This window comes from Cyprinodon tularosa, unplaced genomic scaffold, assembly GCF_016077235.1.
Source record: "Cyprinodon tularosa strain WSP-4 unplaced genomic scaffold, ASM1607723v1 ctg352, whole genome shotgun sequence".
Classification (NCBI taxonomy): domain Eukaryota; kingdom Metazoa; phylum Chordata; class Actinopteri; order Cyprinodontiformes; family Cyprinodontidae; genus Cyprinodon; species Cyprinodon tularosa.
Genome location: NW_024039066.1, coordinates 887,202 through 912,375, shown reverse-complemented (window position 1 = coordinate 912,375; position 25,174 = coordinate 887,202). Strand labels below are relative to the sequence as shown.

Sequence of the window (25,174 nt, the reverse complement as noted above, 5' to 3'; positions counted from 1 at the left end):
TGATTTCAGATCTACAGCACATAGAACCGGTGCGCCACCAGAGGAAGTCCTTCTCGGGTCACGTGACCCGCAGATGGCGTCATGTGACCTCAGAGCGGAAGTGGTTCCTCTGGATAATGGCGGCGGTGTAGAATCTGAAAACCTTCCTAATTTCTCTCTAATTCCGCTTTTCTCGGAGTCTGAAGGTTTTAGCCGCAAACTGACAGAATGACTTTAAATTAAATAGATTATTTTCAGCTGGAAGATTAAAAAGCGGCGCCTGGAGACCGAGAGAGGAGCCGTGATTCATCCTAGCAGGTAAACAACATCATCATGTGCTTCATCCCTGCTTCATGCGATCGATGCCGAATTTAGAGAAATGATGTAAAACATTATTAAACTGCTTTTAACTCAACAAAGATCCGCAGATCGGCCTCTGCGAGGAAACCAAATAAAATGGTTGAACTTTGACCTTAGTCTGGTGCGTTCAAACTTCAGCTGAAGATCAGAAATGCTGTATTTTCATTAGAAATCTTCTTTATTTATTCATTTCCGGGTAGAAAAATGATTCTATTGTTTGATCAAACCATCATTTGTTTGGCTGTGGATGAGTTTTCTGTATTTCCAACTTATTTATTCCACATTTATTAGAAATAAGGTTTAGATTGTGTTTTGATTCTCCTGTGGAGCAAACCTCAACCTATAAACCAGTTTAAAGGTTTTATCTCAGGTTTCAAACAGAAACATGTTTTTTTTTAAACCAGTTCAACCTACTGGGATTCCTCCCAATCTAACCAGTCAGCAGCTGCTTATGAACTCTCCAGCTCAGCTGATCCTCAGTCTGTGAGGGGGCGGGGCCAAGCCAGCTGACCAATCAGAAGGCAGAGCGCCACATTTCTAAGAGGAACAAAAAGTCATCTGACAGAAATAAAAGAGGAAAAAGGTCTGAATGAAAAGTTAAACATGATGGAAGCAGGAAAGGGCGGCGAGGGATTGCTGACTGCGTTAGTGAGCAACTTCCCTCTCAGAGTCTTTGAACGCAGCTCTTTCTGATCCCCCCCATCAGAAAACAGCTTTTGAACATTTTCTGCTAGTTGTTTATTTCTAGCTTTATACATAAACTGAGATGTTTGAAATTCTATCAGATCAGTTAGTTTGAAGTTAGTGTGATTCTAACCAGTCTGATCAACATTTTCTCTCATTTTCACAACAGTCACTGCGAGCTTTTATAGCTTTTATTTTATATTTCTGCACAGTAACTCCAGTAAGGTGATATAAGTGCAGAATATGAAGAACAGCATCATTTAGGAAATGTTTGTCTTTGCTGAGAATAGAAATACTTCTAGATAGTTTAGTTTAAATGTTTTTTATATGAGATCTACAGCTGATTCTATTATCTATCATTACTAGCAGGAACTTTATCACTTTCATTCTCTACTGTCACATTATCTATCAGGATACCTACATTTGTTCTACTTTCAGTTTCCAAACAACATAAACCTGGTTTTATCCAAATTTAATGATGGTTTGTTAATATTAAACCATATCTTAGGTCGACCTAACTCCAGGTTTAAATCAGCCATAAACTGATCTAAATGATCACCTGTATGAAACATGTTAGTATCGTCCGCAAACAAAACTAATTAAAGTATTTTAAAAACCTTGCAGATGTCATTAATATAAAGGATAAATAATTTTGGTTCAATACTGCCCCCTGGGGGACACGACGTGTCCAAGCATGATGCTTGGATAACTTTTAATCCAGAGTATTTCTACTCACCGGATGCCATAATGCTCCAATTTATTAATTCATATTTCCTTATTTATCGTGTCAACACCTTTTTTGATGTCAATAAATAAACCGACTCTTATGATCTCAGGGATTTCTTCTATTAATTCAATTACGGCCATTGCTGTAGATCTTTGGGATCTAAATCCGTCCTAACTTTAGGAGTCAGTTTATGTTTATTAATGAACGTATCTAATCTATCCACAAAGAATTTCTGCAAAATGATGTAAAACTGTGGAAGTAGAGAAACGGGCCTATAATTTGGGAAATGGTGATTTTCCCCAGATTTATAAAGTCGAATAAATTTGACAATTTTTATCTTTTCTGGGAATTTACCCGAATGAAAAGACAGATTGCAGATTTAGGTCAGAGGCTGAATAATTATTTTCTTAAATCGGGATCGGGAAGTGGGATCTGAATTATTTTCTTAATTACTGTCCTGTCGATGCCGTCGCAATCAGCTGATCTTGTTTTTACATGTATTGAGCAGATCTATAAAGTCTCTTTCTATCAGCGCAGAAACATGGAAGAAAGATTTCTGCTCGTTAATGTTTCCCTCAGAGCTCCAGTTTTTTTTCTGCCAGTTTGGGTCCCAGACTCACAAAATATTTATTGAAATTTGAAATAATGAACAACGTCGTTAATATCCTCAAAATTGTGTCGTTATTTTCAAAAAATGATTTAATACATTTTTAATATCGCTTTGATATTTTTGTCATTTCTATCTAATAATTTACTTTAATAATCGTGTTTAGCGTTTCGTAGGATAGCAGCTAATTTTTTTTTATATTTCCTATATTTATTCTCTACTTCCATAGTCTATGCCTTATGAAATCTCTATATAGTTTATTCTTTTTTGGAAACCCTTTGTGACCCGTGGAGCTTCTGAGTTTTTGTTTCTATGACAGAATGTTTTTAATGGACAGTTTTTATTGTATAATACTTTAAAGATATTCAGAAAATGTTCATATTCTATATCAACATTATCTTTTTGTAAAACAGATTCCCAGTTTTGTTTCAATCAGTCCTCTTTGAAAGATTTGAGTGATTCCTCTGTTCTAACTCTTTTAAACTGTGGATTATTTTTATCCTTATTTTTTAACAAACTAATATGCTGAACTATTAATGCACTGAGCGTATTTTTATCTAAGCTATCTGTAAATCTATTATCTATAATGTGTTCAGTGGATCCTGCTGACTGCAGTGATTTAAGGAAAAAGATTCAAACTGAACCTTTTATTAATGAACCTTTCAGCAGGTTTCTGGTTATCTGAGTGAAGTAGATCTATAATAAAGTCCCACAGAAGAAGCAGAGCTTCTGAGATGTAACTTTTTGTTGTCTAAATATTTCCATATTGGAACCAGCAGCTCTGTAACACAACTAACATCACATTTTCTTTAATTCAATAAATATTTAAACTGTTAAACACTCAAACATTTAGTCAGTCTGGTCGTGTTTTCTACTATTTTATACTTTTCGCAGTCATAAACAGTTTTCCTTCTCTAATGATGTAATTGAACACACCTGTGTGTGAACGGCCAGGTCGCATTTATACGACCTGAACGGCATTAATACCCGACAAAGGTCGCTATTCTGCGTCTTTCTACGCAGAAGCGGGAAGAAAAACAACAACCATGGCGGACGATGATGCGGGGAGCAGCATTTATGTTTAAACATACTGAAAAGATGGAGTGTTTATGGTTGGGAAAGATCGCTAGATGCCCGCCGGCGCCACCATCCATGTTTACTTCCGTAAGCACGCTGGCCTGTGACGTCATCGCGTCCTCTGCTGCGCATGCGGGACACTTGCGTTGTATGACTGCAGTTCACACAGGAGATCACATACGTAAAAAAATGAGATTTTGCAAAAAAATCGGAATTGAGCATCAAGGCCTGCAGGGAGAACGCAGGGAGAACGCAGGGAGAATGCAGCCTGAGTCATAGAAGAAGTTACCTGGTCACCGCTGTCTTCCATGTCTCTCTTTTAGAATCCGTTGTAAAGGAAGAAAATATTCTAACATAGTTAACTTTGGAAAAAGGTTGGCTTTTCATTTTCTTCCCTTCCCCAGGTCCACTCGGCGAGCTGCGTGTGGTCACTGTGAAAATCAGCAAGGCGTGTTGACATCACAGAATTACAGAGTTTAATCCAATATAAGACAATGCATACACTTAGAAATAAGACAATGCACAAACCTACACCAGAAACTGCAGAACAACAGAGACATACATTCCATTACCTGACATGAATGGAGAGAAGAAATAAAGCAAAGACGTACAAGACATCTTTGGAGAGTTTGCAAGAGCAAAATCTGATCTGTAACTTCTATTTAGAAAGCTTTATCCTCTTGTATCTAATCCATTCAAAAAGGGCTGGCCCTCGGTCCTCCAACCAGAGCCATCTCTGACACTGAGCTTCACCTAATTTACTGCAAACATCTGGGGTCATTTGCTTCTTTGTTTTAACAAGAAAAGGCGGAAAGCTTGTCCTGGCATCTAGCATTCCTAAAGTCATAAAACACAAGATAAGCTCTCACAGACAGCTTGTGGAATGCGGGGGGCCTCACTTTTGACCTTCTGTAAACCAAGCAGAAATCTCTCCTGCAGGCTTAACTGTTATTCACCCCCCAGGAGATACTCATTCTATGGGCTGGTGGTCTAAATACTTATCCATTAGTAGTTTTAAATCATTAACACAGCCTTGTTCAAAATTAAGAAATATGTTCAAGTGAGAGTGTTTACACATGCCATAAGATTAACTGTAATAAAGTCTAAAAAATAATCATTTTTCTTTAACAGTCCCCGTTTTGAGGTCTGAGACATACAGACCTCACAAATAAAATGATTAAGCCTTCTAATAGAGGAACCAAAAAACTATTTAGTATACTAAAAAACTAAAACATTAGCCCAATTTTTATAACAGTCCCCTTTTTAAACAGCACCTCCTAGGTCCACTGCCAGGCCATGTGTCTAAAGCTAAACTCCATAATCTAAACTTATCAAATGTATCTTGCGCTGTCCAACAATTTAATACTCACCTGATGAACCACAAAATTTTAACCAGTAAAAACTAAACTAAAAATACATTTCACTTATCAAACATGAAAAATCATAAAACTCAGTTATGTCAATAGAAGAAAACACACAATAAAAAAATTTGCCCAAGTATAAAATTAGAAAACCAAAGCAAGATATCTCGAAATTACCAAAAAATGCTCAGCAGACTCATACTCATACATCAGACAATACTCGCCACAAAAATTACAATTTGTCAATACAAAACAATAACAACATAAAAAATACATCATAAACACATAAAAATTACAAAAGACCTTTTTTTCTTTTTTTTTTTTCACAATTCAATAATAAGAAGTTAGAGTTCGTCTCTATGCTCCTTCGATAGTCTTTCAAAAATGAATATGAATTCTTCGTCAGGAAACGATCCAAAAATACGCGCAAAAAGAAACGAATGTTCTTGAAGAGTTCGCAAAAACGAAAACACGCAATAAAAAGAAGATAAGTTAATGATGATCTTGTAGCTGGATCCTTCACGTGTTCCTCCTCGGTTGTAAACCTCAGGTTTTCACCTGAGTGTCCGTTGCTCACTGAAAATTGGAGTATTATGCCAATTTAACAGTGAGTTTAAGGAGAGGGTGCAATCTCCTTTTCTCAATGGAAGGACACCGGAACAGGATTATTGTGCCTGTCTGGGCCTTTTAAGCCTTGTAATTCAGGAAAATGAAGTGGTTTTGGCAGACTTCTGCCCGGAAATGCAGATCCTCCTCCGCGCTGTGATGGCCCTCAGACACTCCTCGACCGCAGGTTGAGACTGTAGATTCTCCTGTATGCCCTGCAGCGTGCGCCGTGGCTCCTCAGCTGACTCCAATGGAACCACGTGTCTCCTTTTCCCTTGTAGACGGACAGCATGAGATGTACTCTCCACGACTCGGTATGGTCTGGCGAAGCGAGGTTCAGACCACTTTCTTTTGATGACCATCAGGCGCACCCAGTCGATTCCCCGAACTGATCCCGAGCCTGGACGTTCCTGTGACGTCTGGTATTTTGTAAATTCTGCTGCCAGGACCTGTAACTCATTGAAGAAATCTTTATGAGATAAATGTGCAAGCTTACCTTTCCATCCTGGAATGCGGGTAGCAGGTCCTGGAAACATCCGTCCTGTCTGGAGCTCATATGGAGAGAACCCTGTTGATTGGTTAATGATTGATCCTACACTTTATGACAGCTTCACTGTCTTCCTTTTGTATTATAAATCTGCTACTTTGGAGTTGTATTTTATCAATCCTTTGACCCTCTTTTTATATAAGGCCTACATGAGAAATGAAAGTTTCCTATCATGTTAAACCCAAAACTTAACTGTATTTTAGAAGCAGTTCCATAACTGTTAATTTGTAAATCTCCAATTTAGACCAATTTAATTTCAATCATCATATTTTCTATTTTTTAAAACCTTAAAGAATGATCAGCCTGCTTTACATGAGTCACTAAATATAAAAAATGACCTACTTTATTCCAATCATATTTTAAATCCCAAAAATTTCAACCATTTTTACCTTTGATCCATTTATTCATTTGAAAACCTATTTATAAAATATTTAATTGAATAATGTATTACCCTTTTTATATTGTTTATCAATTATCAATGCCTTTTCAGTTTTGGAGAGAGATTCAATACAGCTAAATTTATTAAATGATGTAAATCTTTAGTTTAGACCTTCCTGGATGTCTTAGTTAAACAACTTATTTTAAAACATATGAATAGAGATACAACAATCCAATGATCACCTTCCTTAGTTTAAGAAACACTATTTTATGTAAATTATTTGATAGTCAATATTTTGTTTAGTATATTCAATTTATACATTTTACTTATTTCATATCCAAATAGTTAGCTCATCTTTAATGCTGGTAATACACCGTAAAACATTTAATGTATTTTGATTTAACTTCAATAACCTCTTTTTCCGAAAAGTAAAGAGAGATCCAAACTAAAATTTGCCCATCAGATCAATTCCATTCATGCCCCCCTGTTTCTATAACAGAACAAATGTTCTGTCATAGAATACAATAAAAATCCTATACAACTCATTGAGATGAAATCCGCTATCACCACTAACTTTAGCCTCATGTAACACAGTTGGATGCAATTCAAACATGGTGTCCCAGTTACTGTTACAATCTGCACACCTCAATCAAAGAATTTAATGTTTGATTAAATTTATGAAATCAACACAGAACTTGGTGTCATTTGCTCAGTAAGTCAGTCTATAGACACCCATCAATCCACTTTAACACCTTAATTTCAAATTCCATTTAAATTTAAAATTTATTTTTACTGAATGGTAGCCTCTGTACTATGTAAATAAAATTTAGATCATCTTCCCTAGTAGATGAAGCGTAACACACAATGCAATTCAGCTATAGTTAAAAAAAAATGTAATTGCAATAATTAGTCCTTGCCCATTCTTTGCAGGCAGGAAAGGAAAAAGACACATTTAGCATTTTGTGAGACAAACAGAGTGAATCATGGAGGAATGCAGTGTCGTAACAGTTGGTGCACACCAACCCCCAACTGCATCGTAAAACCTCTGACCCCAGGAGATGGGGTTGTCCTCAACACCTAGAATTACACTGCAGGGCTTCAGGACGTGAAGAAAACAGGGCGCCTCAGTGCTATATCTAAAATAAGAAGAGAACAATGGCATCACACACTACAAAAATTTAAAGAAAAGAACTTATTCACCACTACCAAGTTGTGTTGGCACCCATTTCGTCTCCAACCTGCAGACTGAAGGGAACCCCAGGAGTGGGCTTTGGCGCCCAGGTCACATGATCAGAGGTGAGAATCCAGGATCAAACATGAGAACACACAACAGGACCACCGCTGAGCGACTTGCCATGCCCCAATTCTTTATCTGCTGAATCAGAAGGTGTCCAGAATAGCAGTCATTCCAGCAGTGCAGAAACATCTGGATACAGTCCCGCTTTGATGAACTTTGGTCAGCCTTTCGTGGTCGACAGAGCAGGACATAGAAACCAGCAGACCAGTCATCTACTGAAACCCCCGTCCGGGTTTGTCTATGATCTTTGTGGTCCCGACTCACTGCTGATTTCCAGCCATAGAAGACTCCCACAGATAACGCCTGAGTCCCTTTTGTTTTCAGCCAGGCATGAAAAGCAACAGTCAAAGGAGACATCTGTTGCCAGGTAACAGTTCGCTTTCACTGACCTTCGTAATCGCTCAACAGCGTTCGGCTTTCATACAACAGTCCAGCAGAAGATGGGCCTAGTTCAGCATCATCATGTCTTTGTTCAGCAACAACAGCGGCCTGATGCGGTAATCAAGAAGATCCCTTCAAATACATCTTCCCATGATCTCTGAGCTTAAAAGACCCTTCCCCCAAGATCGCCATCAAGTCAGAAGGAAGGAGAACTGCCAGAGAAAAAATAATACAAAGTAATTAAAAAGCAAAACTTATATTTGCCACATTTTGTTACTTTCACTATCATAAATAAAATTTATCTTGTGATGCCTCCTCCCATGTGGCGCTAGATTTGTTGTTGTTATAGCACAAACGGCCAACTGCCCCAAATCCTGAACTGCAAAAAGAATAAACAGAAATTTGTTAAAATAGTCCACGATCGGATGTGCCAGAATTAAGAAAATAATGACACTTACTGTTCAACATCAATAAACGTCAATACCTCGATGACATTCACTCTGCTTGTGCCAAATATCAACTACAAATTCTAAAATCACAACCTCACAAACTCATTAAAGAATTAGAATAAACTATAAAATGTCCTAGTACTGATACCAATAAAAGTTGTGATTGAATTGCACTTTGTCAAATAGTTATGAATTTCATATTGTTCTACTAAATACCAAACATCCTTATCATTGTCCCACGCTTCAAGACAAAGTCCTATTTCAAAATTCCAGAAATTATTCACATTTTATTTGAATTTCATAGCAGTTTTAACCAAAATTTCCCTCAAAATTAACAATTTACACCCAACTGTATATAATCAAAGTCAGCAGTGATGCAGAAATCTATCAACAATTTTAAATGTAAATAGACATGGCATAGATGTTATTTGAAACCGTTCAATTTGAGATGATCAAATCTAATTTAGTAGAAGCTTCTATATCACATACATCATATTTTAGTAAAGCAGGAAGGCCATATGACTCTACATTAAAGAAATCCATAATTCACTATTGTTGAATGAAAAAAATCAAAATTATTGATTAACTAATTTACCATTAACCATATCCAAAAATTTACCAGGAATTAGGGTCTACTTCTGCTTCTCCCCCTGTTGATATAATAAAATTCTCATTTTGAAAACAATTTGGAATCTATGTCACTTTTATATAATAATTTGCTGAAAAACCAAAATATCATAAGATGTTCCACCATTTCTCCAAATCTTCCATCTAGTATTCAAACTAGACTGAGATTATGTAAATTTCAGAGTTTCATCTGTAATATCTTATCTTTATAACATCCCCCTGTGGTTTCTTATTTCCAAAAGAAAAACAATTTAGAGGTGGAAAAACAAAAAATGGAAGAACTTACCCCCATTATGCTAAAATTTCAACATGTCCAATCAGTTACCCATTAGAAATATAAACCAAGTTTATTTAGTTAGAATTTAGGTTAGTTTGTTAGTGTTGTTAGTCAAAGTGGATAACACAATTTCCTAACAACTACATCTATCTGCTTTAAGCCAAGGCTGAATTCTCGTTTCATATTAATTTCACAGCACAAGCAGAAGATTCAGCTTCAACCAGATTGTGACACCGAAATATGAAATCGTCATTACCTTAAAATTGTCCCTTAAAGCAGTAATAAAAACATATTTATGAAACAAAACCTTCAGTGTACCTAAATAGTTTAAAATAAGAAAAATATCACACAGCTACACACTAAACTGAGGTCATATTTACATAGAGCATCCTAAAACCCATCAAAGGCCATCAGCCTACACGTTCACTCTCATTCACACTCAAGCAGACTCATCAACACATTGTAAGAAAGATGCAGGATGTTACCCCAGATTTCAAACCAAAATTCATCCTGTAAAAGTCTTAAACACAAATATTATAACACCATGGTTGAAAAAAAATAATAAAAAGACATTATTATCCAATAGTTCTAATATTGTTCAGTTTTGAGTGAACCTTTTTAAAAACTCCAAATTATACACACAACCGTATTTCATGATAGCCCACTGTTATTAGATGGCTACCTAGACCCCCTGTAGGAAAACCCAAAAACCGTTCATGTGGTCATGTAATATGCAAAATGGGCTGCACACGAAGATCGTCCTACAAGAAACAAAGTTATTCATTAGTGTTTCAACATGTCCCACATTAACAGTGTAGAAAACACTGTCAAGCAGAAAAACATCCATATGTTCTCTTTTTTGTTCTCTTGTTTCAAGCAGTGAGGGTGTTCCCTCTTGTGTCAGGAAACCTAGAAATTGAAGTGATTGTCAATGTTACAATATTATAAAAAACAATTGGATCATTCCAGTGCTCTAGCCTGGAACTGATGCAACACATTTCACCCGCTGAGAAAGTAAAAACATCTGTAAATCTGTTATTTTGTACTTTTCATTTCAACACAAAACACAGTTCTAAAAGCAATTCACATCAAAATCCAAGAATCCTGAAAGCGTGAGCTGGAAATAGCACAGAACTGAAGCACTCCCAAAATGCAAATAAGGGGGGTCAATCAGTCCCCCCGCTGTGAAACAAAACTTGCATCCAAAACGGAGACACCTCTGTCCCACAGAAGCACATTTTAACAGAAAGTTAGTAATACAACATCCAGCAAAAATATTTAACAATATTTCAGAACACAATCTTGAAACACAAATCACTTCCGCACAATCTCAGCACAATTCAGACACAGACAGACGAATAGACAGCAGCGCGTGGTGGGACATAGGCTACAGTATAACGGGGGAAGACAGACACACAGCCACAAACACAAAGAAACATACAAAACACAGAACACAGACAACGTTGTAGTTCAGTCAAGAAAAGACAGAAAAGAAAAGAAAACGTCAGGTGCCGGCTAAAAGAATGTATGACGCATCTTTTAATTGTCCAATTTCAATTTTACAAATCCCTTTTATTCTCATTTCAACTTCTCAGTCCTACACTTCAGAGCTGGGTCAAGCTCGAGGCGAAAATAAGCCTCAATTTAGTTTATTCGATCACTCAATCCGCCCAGTGACAAAAGGTTTTTTTTTCTTTTCTTTTTCAGCTGGGGAGAGCGATTGAACCCGTATTAAATCAAATAATTTATTTTAGTCCTTTATTTTCCACGAGTGATACAACTCGGTCCAATTAACCCAAATAATTATAAGTCCACTGGAGATGAGTCGAAATCTCCGGCTGATACAAGCCAAAACTAACCAATACACAAATTTCCAAAATACTTTTTTTAGAGGCCCAGGCATTGCTCCTCAGGGTAAAAAGAATAAATTAATCTTTATTAATTAATTAATCAACTAATTAATTAATCAATCAATAAAACCTTCTTTTAAAAAACCCAGCTTAAGTCAGAGTTAACGTAAAGGCTCTGTTTGAACTAGCCACAGTTCCCTGTAATGTGTATTTATTCAAATCCTTAAACAACCGACTCTGTTAGGAGGGATTTTATCTACCTCTGCAGCTTCTGAATTCTGTGAGGCCGCACACAGCAAATCAGCCCCGGTCCGACGACACACGGCGCTTCAGACAACTAAAAAATAATCAAATACTGTCTTACCACACCGAAGCGTCGGGCCGAAACGGATCAATCAGGACCAGACAGCCGCCCGCCGAGACTCCAAAACCGGCACGAGCCCCCAATTGTAAAGGAAGAAAATATTCTAACATAGTTAACCTTGGAAAAAGGTTGGCTTTTCATTTTCTTCCCTTCCCCAGGTCCACCCGGCGAGCTGCGTGTGGTCACTGTGAAAATCAGCAAGGCGTGTTGACATCACAGAATTACAGAGTTTAATCCAATATAAGACAATGCATACACTTAGAAATAAGACAATGCACAAACCTACACCAGAAACTGCAGAACAACAGAGACATACATTCCATTACCTGACATGAATGGAGAGAAGAAATAAAGCAAAGACGTACAAGACATCTTTGGAGAGTTTGCAAGAGCAAAATCTGATCTGTAACTTCTATTTAGAAAGCTTTATCCTCTTGTATCTAATCCATTCAAAAAGGGCTGGCCCTCGGTCCTCCAACCAGAGCCATCTCTGACACTGAGCTTCACCTAATTTACTGCAAACATCTGGGGTCATTTGCTTCTTTGTTTTAACAAGAAAAGGCGGAAAGCTTGTCCTGGCATCTAGCATTCCTAAAGTCATAAAACACAAGATAAGCTCTCACAGACAGCTTGTGGAATGCGGGGGGCCTCACTTTTGACCTTCTGTAAACCAAGCAGAAATCTCTCCTGCAGGCTTAACTGTTATTCACCCCCCAGGAGATACTCATTCTATGGGCTGGTGGTCTAAATACTTATCCATTAGTAGTTTTAAATCATTAACACAGCCTTGTTCAAAATTAAGAAATATGTTCAAGTGAGAGTGTTTACACATGCCATAAGATTAACTGTATTAAAGTCTAAAAAATAATCATTTTTCTTTAACACCGTGTAGCTGAATGTTTTCAGGTTATCGGCTCTAACAGGTGGAGGTGTTGCTGTTTTGGCCTGTTCATCCTTCACCTGTTCATCCTTCACCTGTTCCTCCGTCACCTGTTCCTCCGTCACCTGTTCCTCCGTCACCTGTTCATCCGTCACCTGTTGCTCCACCTGTTCCTCTGTGGACTTTGTCTCGTTGGGTGACAGGGCGCTGCCACCGTGCCGGCGTAAGGGCGGGGCTGATGATCACATCATTCATTCTAGCGTTCTGCTCCAAGTCAGCCAGTCCGTCTTCCAAAGCTGCGATCCGTTTGTCCTTTTCCTCAGTCAGCATCGTAAAGTCTTCACCTGTTCTTCCAGGTCCAGGATGGATTTTTGCTCCAGTCGAATGTCCGCGGTTTCTCCATTCGATCAATGCTCCAGACCCTTAATCTGGCGGACCAATCACAACGCAGAGATGTGTTTTAGAGGGCGGGACGACAAAGCTGCACGACGCTGGCGAAGCACAGCAGTAGCATGATGCACTGCAGCGGCAGCAGCTTCAATGGAGCCTCCACTGGAAGATCAAAGTTCTCTTTCTGGTGTTAAATAAAAAAACGTTTTTTTGATCTTTTGAGGCGAGAATATTATACTTTAAAGCGTCACTATATGGTCCATTTAGTGATTTAATGCATATTAAAAAAAAACAATTTCTGAAGTTGAGAGGACCGTGGCAACCAGCGGAGCTCCGAGGCTAACGTTAGCCCGTCTGCAGCGGCGCTCTCTCTGCATGGCCGTGTGTGAAGGACCGCTGGCTCTGATGGAAGTTTTTGGCTCAGCTTTGGAATCAGATCTGAAAGGATCAGACTTTGAAACGGTAGCAGCAAGAGGCTCTACGCTCGTTCAGTTTTAAGAAGGACGTATTCGCTGTTTTACCGACAGGCTGTTTGTTTACATTCGTGCTTCCTACGTCACAGTCAGCGGCTCTCATTGGTCAGAGCGTTGGCCAATAGGAACAGGCATGGTTTGAAAGACAACGGGTTGATCTGATCATCAATCTTCTGATGTCTCATTAATCTGGGCCAGACTAGATTACACATTTAATCTCACCTTTAATCTGGTTTATCGGGCTGGGAAGGAAATCCAACAGGAAGGAAAACGCCGCCATCAACCCCAAGACGCCACTTTTGCGCCTTTGGTTTAACTTCCGGTTTGACTTTCGACATTCATTGACGGTTTTTATCAAGACTGATAGGAAAACAGAATCTGTGATTATCTGTTTTCTGATCGTGGTGATGCTGACTGAGCAGGAACCAGGATTAACCTAGCCTAGCTGTTAGCAAGGCTGTTAGCCTGGCTGCTAGCCTAGCTGTTAGCCTGGCTGTTAGCCTAGCTGTTAGCCTGGCTATTAGCCTGGCTGTTAGCCTGGCTGCTAGCCTAGCTGTTAGCCTGGCTGTTAGCCTAGCTGTTAGCCTCACTGCTAGCCTGGCTGTTAACCTGGCTGTTAACCTGGGTGTTAGCCTGGCTGTTAGCCTCACTGCTAGCCTGGCTGTTAGCCTAGCTGTTAGCCTAGCTGTTAGCCTCACTGCTAGCCTGGCTGTTAGCCTGGCTGTTAGCCTAGCTGTTAGCCTAGCTGTTAGCCTCACTGCTAGCCTGGCTGTTAACCTGGCTGTTAGCCTAGCTGTTAGCCTGGCTGTTAGCCTCACTGCCAGCCTGGCTGTTAGCCTGGCTGTTAGCCTGGCTGTTAGCCTAGCTGTTAGCCTGGCTGTTAGCCTAGCTGTTAGCCTAGCTGTTAGCCTAGCTGTTAACCTGGCTGTTAACCTGGCTGTTAGCCTAGCTCTGCAGTTCCAGACCAGGCTAGCAGTACACTGAAAATCACCATGGTAACTGATGTGTTGCTGCTCTGAATCCAGGTTTAATTAATCCAGGAAATCCAGTTAATCCTGGTTTTCTGTGCTGTCCTGGTTTGTGGAGCAGCCCTCTGATGAAGGTCTGGACTGACCACCTCTGGTCTTCCTCAGGAGCTTCGATGTATTTCTCCGTTGCTCCTGTAGTTGGTTCCACATTCAGACGTCACTGACATCATTTCCCTCCAGGCTGAGCTTCATCTTCATCTTCCTCTCTGAGCAGCAGCAGCAGAGCCCTGATGTTCGCTAGATGTTTCCTCTGGCCTCGGGCCATGAAGGAGGTTCATCAGGAACCGGACAGACAGGATGTTCCACCAACGCTCCTCCTGCTCTGATTTCATTTTCATTTGTTTATAGAAACAGTTTTGCTTTGAATCAACACTTTCCCTCCTTCTCCTCAGCTGCAGCCATGTCTCTGGGTGAGCACGGGTCGGACTCGGCGCCATTCTTCTCCTCCGACAGCGAGGCCGAGGCTCCAGAGGAAGGAGCCGACAGGCGGCCGGAGGAGGAGGAGTCTCCCAGCGGGGTGTCCAGCTCCCGGGCGCTGCTGACCGTCTTCATCCTGTGCTACATCAACCTGCTCAACTACATGGACCGCTTCACCGTGGCAGGTAGGACCTCGCTGCACCTCCACCTGCTGCTCCTGCTGCTCCACACAAACACCTGCTGCTCCTGCTGCTCCACACAAACACCTGCTGCTTCCTCCCAGTCCAACTCGGCCCGCACACCAGAACCAAACTAGAGAAGACTTGTGGGCCAGGCTGCTCCACAGATTCAGATCTGACCTGAAAGGTCAGAGGTCACCTGCATCAGGCTGCAGACAGGAGCACATCTCAGTACCGTCCCAAACAGGACCCAGGCGCTGGTTCCTGCTTTGTGATGAAGGACTCCTCCTGCTTCCTGAAGTGGATCTCTGGATGTTCTTCTTCAGCGGTCTTACTCGTACCCCCAGGACTCGAACCAGAGCTTTTGAGTCGGATTTATCAAACAGAAACTAGTTCTGGGTTCAAATGTGGGTCCGAGGTTCTGGGTGCGGCTGACATGGGCTTAAGGAACCAGGTGGCATCCTCCGGTCCGGGTTTGATTCTGATCCAGCTGTTTTGTTCTTCCAGGGGTTCTTCCAGACATCGAGCAGTTCTTCAAGATCGACGATGGAAAGTTGGGCTTACTGCAGACAGGTGAGGGGACAGATCCAGAACCTCATGGACCCTGATTGGTCCAATTCTGGTCTGAAAGAGGGACCAGCAGGTCTGGTTAGCGCAGGTTAGTGCAGAGGCGTAGCTGACGTTAGCGCAGGTTAGTGCAGAGGCAGAGCTGACGTTAGCGCAGGTCAATGCAGAGGCGTAGCTGACGTTAGCGCAGGTCAATGCAGAGGCGTAGCTGACGTTAGCGCAGGTTAGTGCAGAGGCAGAGCTGACGTTAGCGCAGGTCAGTGCAGAGGCAGAGCTGAAGTTAGCGCAGGTCAGTGCAGAGGCGTAGCTGACGTTAGCGCAGGTCAATGCAGAGGCAGAGCTGATGTTAGCGCAGGTCAATGCAGAGGCGTAGCTGACATTAGCGCAGGTCAGTGCAGAGGCAGAGCTGACGTTAGCGCGGGTCAGTGCAGAGGCAGAGCTGACGTTAGCGCAGGTCAGTGGAGAGGCAGAGCTGACGTTAGCGCAGGTCAGTGCAGAGGCGTAGCTGACGTTAGCGCAGGTCAGTGCAGAGGCGTAGCTGACGTTAGCGCAGGTCAGTGCAGAGGCAGAGCTGACGTTAGCGCAGGTCAGTGCAGAGGCGTAGCTGACGTTAGCGCAGGTCAGTGCAGAGGCAGAGCTGACGTTAGCGCAGGTCAGTGCAGAGGCGTAGCTGACGTTAGCGCAGGTCAGTGCAGAGGCGTAGCTGACGTTAGCGCAGGTCAGTGCAGAGGCGTAGCTGACGTTAGCGCAGGTCAGTGCAGAGGCAGAGCTGAAGTTAGCGCAGGTCAGTGCAGAGGCAGAGCTGAAGTTAGCGCAGGTTAGTGCAGAGGCGTAGCTGACGTTAGCGCAGGTTAGTGCAGAGGCAGAGCTGACGTTAGCGCAGGTCAATGCAGAGGCGTAGCTGACGTTAGCGCAGGTCAATGCAGAGGCGTAGCTGACGTTAGCGCAGGTTAGTGCAGAGGCAGAGCTGACGTTAGCGCAGGTCAGTGCAGAGGCAGAGCTGAAGTTAGCGCAGGTCAGTGCAGAGGCGTAGCTGACGTTAGCGCAGGTCAATGCAGAGGCAGAGCTGATGTTAGCGCAGGTCAATGCAGAGGCGTAGCTGACATTAGCGCAGGTCAGTGCAGAGGCAGAGCTGACGTTAGCGCGGGTCAGTGCAGAGGCAGAGCTGACGTTAGCGCAGGTCAGTGCAGAGGCAGAGCTGACGTTAGCGCAGGTCAGTGCAGAGGCGTAGCTGACGTTAGCGCAGGTCAGTGCAGAGGCAGAGCTGACGTTAGCGCAGGTCAGTGCAGAGGCGTAGCTGACGTTAGCGCAGGTCAGTGCAGAGGCGTAGCTGACGTTAGCGCCGGTCAATGCAGAGGCGTAGCTGACGTTAGCGCAGGTCAGTGCAGAGGCAGAGCTGACGTTAGCGCAGGTCAGTGCAGAGGCGTAGCTGACGTTAGCGCAGGTCAGTGCAGAGGCGTAGCTGACGTTAGCGCAGGTCAGTGCAGAGGCAGAGCTGACGTTAGCGCAGGTCAGTGCAGAGGCGTAGCTGACGTTAGCGCAGGTCAGTGCAGAGGCAGAGCTGACGTTAGCGCAGGTCAGTGCAGAGGCGTAGCTGACGTTAGCGCAGGTCAGTGCAGAGGCAGAGCTGACGTTAGCGCAGGTCAGTGCAGAGGCAGAGCTGACGTTAGCGCAGGTCAGTGCAGAGGCAGAGCTGACGTTAGCGCAGGTCAGTGCAGAGGCGTAGCTGACGTTAGCGCTGGTCAGTGCAGAGGCGTAGCTGACGTTAGCGCAGGTCAGTGCAGAGGCAGAGCTGACGTTAGCGCAGGTCAGTGCAGAGGCGTAGCTGACGTTAGCGCAGGTCAGTGCAGAGGCGTAGCTGACGTTAGCGCAGGTCAGTGCAGAGGCGTAGCTGACGTTAGCGCAGGTTAGTGCAGAGGCGTAGCTGACGTTAGCGCAGGTTAGTGCAGAGGCGTAGCTGACGTTAGCGCAGGTCAGTGCAGAGGCGTAGCTGACGTTAGCGCAGGTCAGTGCAGAGGCATAGCTGACGTTAGCGCAGGTCAGTGCAGAGGCGTAGCTGACGTTAGCGCAGGTCAGTGCAGAGGCGTAGCTGACGTTAGCGCAGGTCAGTGCAGAGGACCTGCTGTTCCTACCTTCAGGGTTTGTTTGGAAGAATCCTGGAGTTCTGGGCCTGATTCTGGGCCGGTTCTGACCAGATAACAGAATGTTATTGGCTTATTGTGGACCGGATTAGGTCCAACATACATTGGTTCTGAAACAGGATGGATTTCTGCTAAAAGGTTCTGGTTGATCCAGGAACCCGGCCCAGTAGAGCCGCGCTGTGGGTCCCACCGGTTCTGATGGACAGTCTGGGATCAGCTGTTTTTTCTTTGTTTCTCTGGACAGTTTTTATCTGCAGCTACATGATCCTGGCTCCTGTGTTTGGTTACCTTGGCGACCGGTACAACAGAAAGTTGATCATGTGCTGCGGCATCACCTTCTGGTCCTTGGTGACGCTCGCCAGCTCCTACACACCCAAACAGGTGAGTGAGGCCCGCCTGTGGCGGCGATGGACCCACAGCTCCCGGCTGACTCAGCGTCTGTTTCCCGCTGCAGCATTTCTGGGCCCTGCTGTTCACCCGCGGTCTGGTCGGCGTTGGGGAGGCCAGTTACTCCACCATTGCTCCCACCATCATCGCCGACCTCTACGTCAAGGAAAAGAGAACCCGCATGCTGTCCATCTTCTACTTCGCCATCCCAGTGGGCAGGTCAGCCTCCTGCTACTCGATTCTATTCAGTTTATTTCTATAGCGCCAATTCACATCATGTCATCTCAGGTCACTTTATAGATCCAGATCAACCAGATCATCCAGTCAGATTGATTCAAACTTTTCTATCTAAGGAAAACCAGCTGATTGCATCGACTCATTGACTCTTCAGGAATCCCTCACACTAAGCATGCTTGTAGCGACAGTGGAGAGGAAAAACTCCCTTTGAACAGGAAGAAACCTCCAGCAGAACCAGGCTCAGTGTGAGCGGCCATCTGCTGAGGCCCACTGGGGTTCAAGGAGACAGAAGCAGACATAGAAAAAGAAGCATAGATACAAAAGGCAACTGTCAACCAGCTCCACAGGCGGCCCCGTCCAGGAAACACACAGCCAGGCAGACGAGCTCCGAGCCAGCTCCCATGTCAGAGGATGAAGAGAGCACATCCAGTTAGTCACAGTCAGAGAAACAGGACTACACTGGAAAACAGGCCAAGCTCCAACATCTAGAAACAAAGGTGTTGATGGCAGCAGCACAGCTGATATTTCTCTCCAGGATGGAGTCACAGCCAAACAGGAACAGACCAGATGAAGCTACTATGAGAAAAAGCAGAGAGAGCAGAACGTTAGAGATTGAACTAACAGATTCTGCAGAGTGGGTGAATAGAGATAGAATGAAGCAGAATGATGAAAAAGGGGTCCCTATGTCCTCCAGCAGTCTAAGCCTATAGCAGCAGAACTATAGAGATAGCTCAGGATAACCTGAGCCACTCTAACTAGAAGCTTTATCAAAAAGGAAAGTTTTAAGCCTAGCCTTAAAAGTAGACAGGGTGTCTGCCTCACAGACTAAAACTGGTAGTTGGTTCCACAAGAGAGGAGCCTGATAACTAAAAGATCTGCCTCCCATTCTACTTTTAGAAATTCTAGGAACCACTAGTAAACCTGCAGATTGAGAGCAAAGTGCTCTGTTAGGAACATAAGGAACAATCAGATCTCTGATATCAGATGATTATTTATCGTTATCATGATTATTTATTTGTTTTAATGTTTTATTCTTTATTTGTTTTTTCTTTTCATAATTTTTTTTATTATTTCTAACTGATGTGTTTCTATAATCTGAAGCTTTTAGATGTTTTTATTTTTTCTATCATTCCTGGGATGTAGTTGACCTTTGACACCAGGTCCAGATGAGCCTGGTTGTCCTCTGGACCTCCGGTTCTGATCTGGTTCTGACCCGGTTCTGATCTGGTTCTGATCCGGTTCTGTCTCTCCTCCAGCGGTCTGGGCTACATCGTAGGATCTCAGGTGGGCGTGGTGGCGAAGGACTGGCACTGGGCTCTGCGGGTGACCCCGGGTCTGGGTCTGATCGCCGTGGTCCTGCTGTTGTTCGTGGTCCAGGAGCCGAAGCGAGGGGCGGTGGAGGCTCGGGCCGAGCTGCACCAGACCAGTTGGCTGACGGACCTGCAGACTCTCAGCAGGAAGTAGGGGCGCCCGCCGCTGCGCTCGGTAAACCCGTTTCGGCGCTCTGATCTGATCTTTTCTTCCTGCAGCCGCAGCTTCGTGCTGTCCACCTTCGGCTTCACGGCCGTGGCGTTCGTGACGGGTTCCCTCGCCCTCTGGGCCCCGACCTTCCTCTTCAGAGCCGCCGTCTTCACGGGGAAGAAGGCTCCCTGCGTGGACGACGCCCACTGCGCGTCCTCAGAGAGGTCAGTCCTCCTGATGAGACGACACCAACTGCGCTGCAGGAAAACTGACCTTCTGCCTTTATCCTCCACAGCCTGATCTTCGGCATCATCACCGTCATCACCGGCGTGCTTGGCGTCTTCAGCGGCGTGCAGGCCAGTCAGCAGCTGAGGAAGAAGAATCCCCGGGCCGACCCGCTGGTGTGCGCCGCCGGCCTGCTCCTCTCCGCTCCGTTCCTTTACTTCGCCATCGTCTTCGCTCAGGGAAACACCGTGGCTACATACGTGAGTTCATTCAGAACCAGAAGCCGCACCGAGGTTCTGGTCGGGGTTCTGGACCCAGGTTGATCCGTGTCAGACACTAAGCTAAGCGGGGATCTTTGATGATGAAATCATGGGTTTGAGATTTTCGTCAGCGAGATTTAATGAAACTCAGCAGGTCGTCGGTCCTGCTGCCTCCTGTTTGGCCCCGCCCCCACCTGGCGTGCAGCGCTGCTCGTTCTGCAGGAGCACAGATGGATAATAGGAAGGAAATAATCCGGAATGATCCGGTCCTGATCCTCCAGCTGTGCTTGTGCAGGCGTAGCTCGCCGCCGTACGCCTCTTCCTGCTCTCAACACTTTTTCATAAAGTAGGACATTAATCCCTAAAAAAGTTTAGTTAAATTCTATAAATCAAAGTTTCTGTCCAACAGGAATGCTGATCTGCATGGCAGCTTTCTATACCCAGCTATTGTAGCATCTAGGATAGAGCTGTCTCACAATCTGGTTGATTTTCCAAATTCTAAATTTTCACTTTTTTGCAACATAAAACTGACTAAACTAGATTCTAAGTTTAGGTTTAGGACTAAAACATCACATGAGGACTAAAATGTGACTAAAACTAAGAGTTTTTATCCTGAAGACTAAAAATCTAAGATGGCTGCCAGAAGCAGCACTGGCCAGACGCCTGAGATCCGATGAAGATCTGCTTCTGTGTCCTCAGGCCTTCATCTTCCTGGGGGAGACCTTCCTGTCCATGAACTGGGCCATCGTGGCCGATATGCTGCTGGTGAGAACCTGCTGCAGAACGTCTCACATGTTCAGAGCTCCTGTGTTTAGCTGCCTCTCTCTCTCTCTCTCTCTTCAGTACGTTGTGGTTCCGACCCGCCGCTCCACGGCTGAAGCTCTGCAGATCGTCATTTCTCATCTGCTTGGAGACGCAGGAAGTCCCTTCCTGATCGGAGTGGTGGGTCCCCCTCACACACACACACACACAAACACACACACACACACACACACACACGTGATCTGGATCACGAAGCTCATTCAGCTTTGGGTCAGAACCTGAAGAAATTCAGAGGATCCTGATTTATTTGGAGAAAAGTTTAACAATAGCATTAGCCCCAGGTAGCATTAGCCCCAGGTAGCATTAGCCCCTGATAGCATTAGCCCCAGGTAGCATTAGCAGCAGGTAGCATTAGCAGCAGGTAGCATTAGCCCCTGGTAGCATTAGCCCCAGGTAGCATTAGCAGCAGGTAGCATTAGCCCCTGATAGCATTAGCCCCAGGTAGCATTAGCCGCAGGTAGCATTAGCAGCAGGTAGCATTAGCCCCTGGTAGCATTAGCCCCAGGTAGCATTAGCAGCAGGTAGCATTAGCCCCTGGTAGCATTAGCCCCAGGTAGCATTAGCAACAGGTAGCATTAGCCCCTGGTAGCATTAGCCCCAGGTAGCATTAGCAACAGGTAGCATTAGCAGCAGGTAGCATTAGCCGCAGGTAGCATTAGCCCCAGGTAGCATTAGCAGCAGGTAGCATTAGCCCCTGGTAGCATTAGCAGCAGGTAGCATTAGCAGCAGGTAGCATTAGCCCCAGGTAGCATTAGCCCCAGGTAGCATTAGCCCCTGGTAGCATTAGCAGCAGGTAGCATTAGCAGCAGGTAGCAGCAGGTAGCATTAGCCCCTGGTTGCATTAGCAGCAGGTAGCATTAGCCGCAGGTAGCATTAGCCCCTGGTAGCATTAGCAGCAGGTAGCATTAGCCACAGGTAGCATTAGCAGCAGGTGGCATTAGCCCCAGGTAGCATTAGCAACAGGTAGCATTAGCCCCTGATAGCATTAGCCCCAGGTAGCATTAGCAGCAGGTAGCATTAGCCCCTGGTAGCATTAGCCCCAGGTAGCATTAGCAACAGGTAGCATTAGCCCCTGGTAGCATTAGCCCCAGGTAGCATTAGCAGCAGGTAGCATTAGCCCCAGGTAGCATTAGCAGCAGGTAGCATTAGCCCCAGGTAGCATTAGCCCCAGGTAGCATTAGCAGCAGGTAGCATTAGCCCTTGGTAGCATTAGCCCCTGGTAGCATTAGCAGCAGGTAGCATTAGCAGCAGGTAGCATTAGCCCCAGGTAGCATTAGCCCCTGGTTGCATTAGCAGCAGGTAGCATTAGCCCCAGGTAGCATTAGCAGCAGGTAGCATTAGCCCCTGGTTGCATTAGCAGCAGGTGGCATTAGCAGCAGGTGGCATTAGCAGCAGGTAGCATTAGCAGCAGGTAGCATTAGCCCCAGGTAGCATTAGCAGCAGGTAGCATTAGCCCCAGGTAGCATTAGCAGCAGGTAGCATTAGCCCCTGGTTGCATTAGCAGCAGGTAGCGTTAGCCGCAGGTAGCTTTAGCCCCAGGTAGCATTAGCAGCAGGTAGCATTAGCAGCTTGTAGCATTAGCCCCTGGTTGCATTAGCAGCAGGTTGCATTAGCAGCTTGTAGCGTTAGCTGATTAGCCTGGTTGTTGATTTTTTTTGGGGTGGGGGGGGTCAGCTGAGTTTATCTTTTTCTCTTTCTTATTTTTGCCTAAAATCTTTGATGAATATTAACTTAGTGTTTTTTTTTGGTGGACAGAAGCAGGACATCGGGTCCAGACCCGGTTTGGACCCGATGTCCTCAGCCTGGTTCCTCCTCATGTCTCCTTCCTGTCTCCCTCTCAGCTCTCTGACGGTCTGAGGAGAACCGACTCCTTCCTCTGGCAGTTCCGCTCCCTGCAGCTCTCTCTGATGCTCTGCTCCTTCGTCTCCGTGGTGGGCGGGGCTTTCTTTCTGGCCACCGCCCTTTTCATCGAGGGGGACCGCGAACGGGCGGAGAACTACGTCCCGACAGGTGAGTCTCACCTGCTGGCTGTAAATCAGCACCGATGGCTCGCAGCAGAACCTTCTTCCAGAGCGAGCCGCCCGGTCCGGGTTCTTCAGCTCTCCACAACCACTATTGAGCATTTTCACCATGGATGAACTTTACATGCACTAGTGCACTTTCATAATCAACTACAGGTGTTTGGTTCCAGGAACTCAGAGATTCACTTCCACACAGAAAGTCCATATTCTGATCTTCAGGTAACACAGAGTACATGTCAGATTAAATAATACTACTGATACTTCAGCGATAGTATCAAGGTGATACTTTATTCTATGTCTCCTTCCATGTCTGCTGGTTGTTCTGTTCTTTTTCCGTCTCTTTGCAGGTGATGAAGCAGAATGAAGATGTTTTATTATTATCTTCCTTTTATCTCCTCTTTCTCTCATCTTTTCTCCTTTTCCCTGTTTTCCTCTTCTGTTCTACTTCCATTGCAGTGTCCATATAATCTGTAAAACTCCCTGCATAATTATAATAAAGTTATTTCTATGCATAAATCCAGCGGATCACCATGGCGATAGCCGTACTGCTCCACCAGTGGATAATTATTCTGATCTCCAGACGGGAAACTGTTAAAAAAAGAACCTTCTTCCCATGAACCGGACCTCCTGAATAACCCCGGTTGTCCTGTTGTTCTCCAGCAGACGAGCCGATCGTGGTGCCGAGAAGTGGGCGGTCCACTCGTGTTCCGGTGTCCAGCGTTCTGATCTGAGGCTCCGCCCCCTGCAGCCTATTGGACAATCTTCCACAGAGAAGCAGCTTTGTTTTAGACGGATCGCTCATAAAGCAGCCGACATCCAGGAGTCAAGTCCGGTTGTCCGGGAGACGGAACCAGAGGCGGCCCGGTTGACCGGTTCCATCAGAATCTGATGTGGGCCCGGTGCTGCCAGAACCACGTCGCTTTGTTTTATAACTTTATTAATCTCTGTTACAAGCAGGTTAGTTTTATTAGAAGGTTCTGACCCGGCCCGGGATGATTCCGCTGTTTGGACCCAGAACATTTCTACTCTTATTATTTAAACATAAGCTTTTAATTCATGTTTAATTGATTTTATTCATTTTTTGTTAACTTTGAAATAAAAAGTTCTGCTCAGAGGCTCGTTTGGATTCTTGACCTGAAAAACTCGGTTCCTCTCATCTTTTCATGAATCAACCGACAACTTTAATAGATTATAGAAAATAATTAGTAGAAAAAACATATAAACGCTTAAAACTATGATGGAAACCTTTATAAGAAAGCTTTTTATGTTTATTAACTTTATTTAATAAATGGTTTAAATGGAATTGGTTTAGCAGTGATGGGTGGAGCCAAAACGCTGCATCAGCACGCGTCGTTTCCAGGAAGTCATGTGACCGATCCAGGCGCTGTTTCTGACTCACTAAACTGGGTTTAAAATCTGTCACCATGATGCATCTGCTAAAATAAAGTCTCATCTTTTGCAGTTTATCGTTAAAATGATCCAGAATTTTGGAGGCTTAAAGGAATAGAAACCATTCAGCCATTTTTATTTTCTCGTTTCATCCTCATTCGCTCAACTGATCTGAATTAAAGTTCATTTCAAATTGACTGAGTTTATTTACTGTTTTTACTGTATGTATTGTTTTAAAATTATGATTTAGAATCCTAGTCCAGCAGCATCGTTCACATTTTCCCATTATGATAAATGTTTTATTCATTGGCTGCATCTAATAATATCAAAGATATTTAAATTTAAACATGGATATGAAATAATAGAATATAACTTCCAATAACTTCAATGAAATCAAATTAATTTAGTTTATTCTGTCCAATCAGCTGCCTGTAGTGTCTTTAAATGTCCAGCAGGTGTCAGTATTCTGAGAGACAGAATCAACGCAGCATTAATTAGTTTGGCTTCATTATGCCTCACTAGTCACCAGTCATTAACCATCACAGTCATTAACCATCACCAGTCAGTAACCATCACCAGTCATTAACCATCACTAGTTTGTTCTATTCTTCAATCCTCTCCTGGTTCCTTCATGTTTTTTTCTGCCTCAGAATACAAGCTCTGCACCGGCGGCAGAACGGTTCTGAGAACTGGGAGGAACTGGTCCAGAAGTCCATTCTGTTCAG

General features: G+C 44.0%; 1 protein-coding gene across 2 annotated transcripts; it reads left to right on the top strand.

Annotated features, from left to right (window-relative positions):
* The first annotated feature begins 82 nt into the window (after nucleotides 1-82).
* spns1 (spinster homolog 1 (Drosophila)) lies at nucleotides 83-24,175 on the top strand. 2 transcript variants are annotated; one of them, XM_038295266.1, is made up of 12 exons: nucleotides 83-297; nucleotides 14,736-14,945; nucleotides 15,447-15,512; nucleotides 17,892-18,028; nucleotides 18,102-18,253; nucleotides 19,528-19,731; nucleotides 19,801-19,956; nucleotides 20,028-20,217; nucleotides 20,917-20,982; nucleotides 21,061-21,159; nucleotides 22,881-23,049; nucleotides 23,724-24,175. In XM_038295266.1, exons 2-12 carry the CDS (start codon nucleotides 14,744-14,746, stop codon nucleotides 23,789-23,791), a joined length of 1,509 nt encoding a protein of 502 aa, XP_038151194.1. In that variant the 5' UTR covers nucleotides 83-297; nucleotides 14,736-14,743; the 3' UTR covers nucleotides 23,792-24,175. The 2 variants fall into 2 exon arrangements, with proteins under 2 accessions (XP_038151194.1, XP_038151193.1); XM_038295265.1 differs by having other exon boundaries at nucleotides 23,721-24,175.
* The last annotated feature ends 999 nt before the right edge of the window (nucleotides 24,176-25,174 follow it).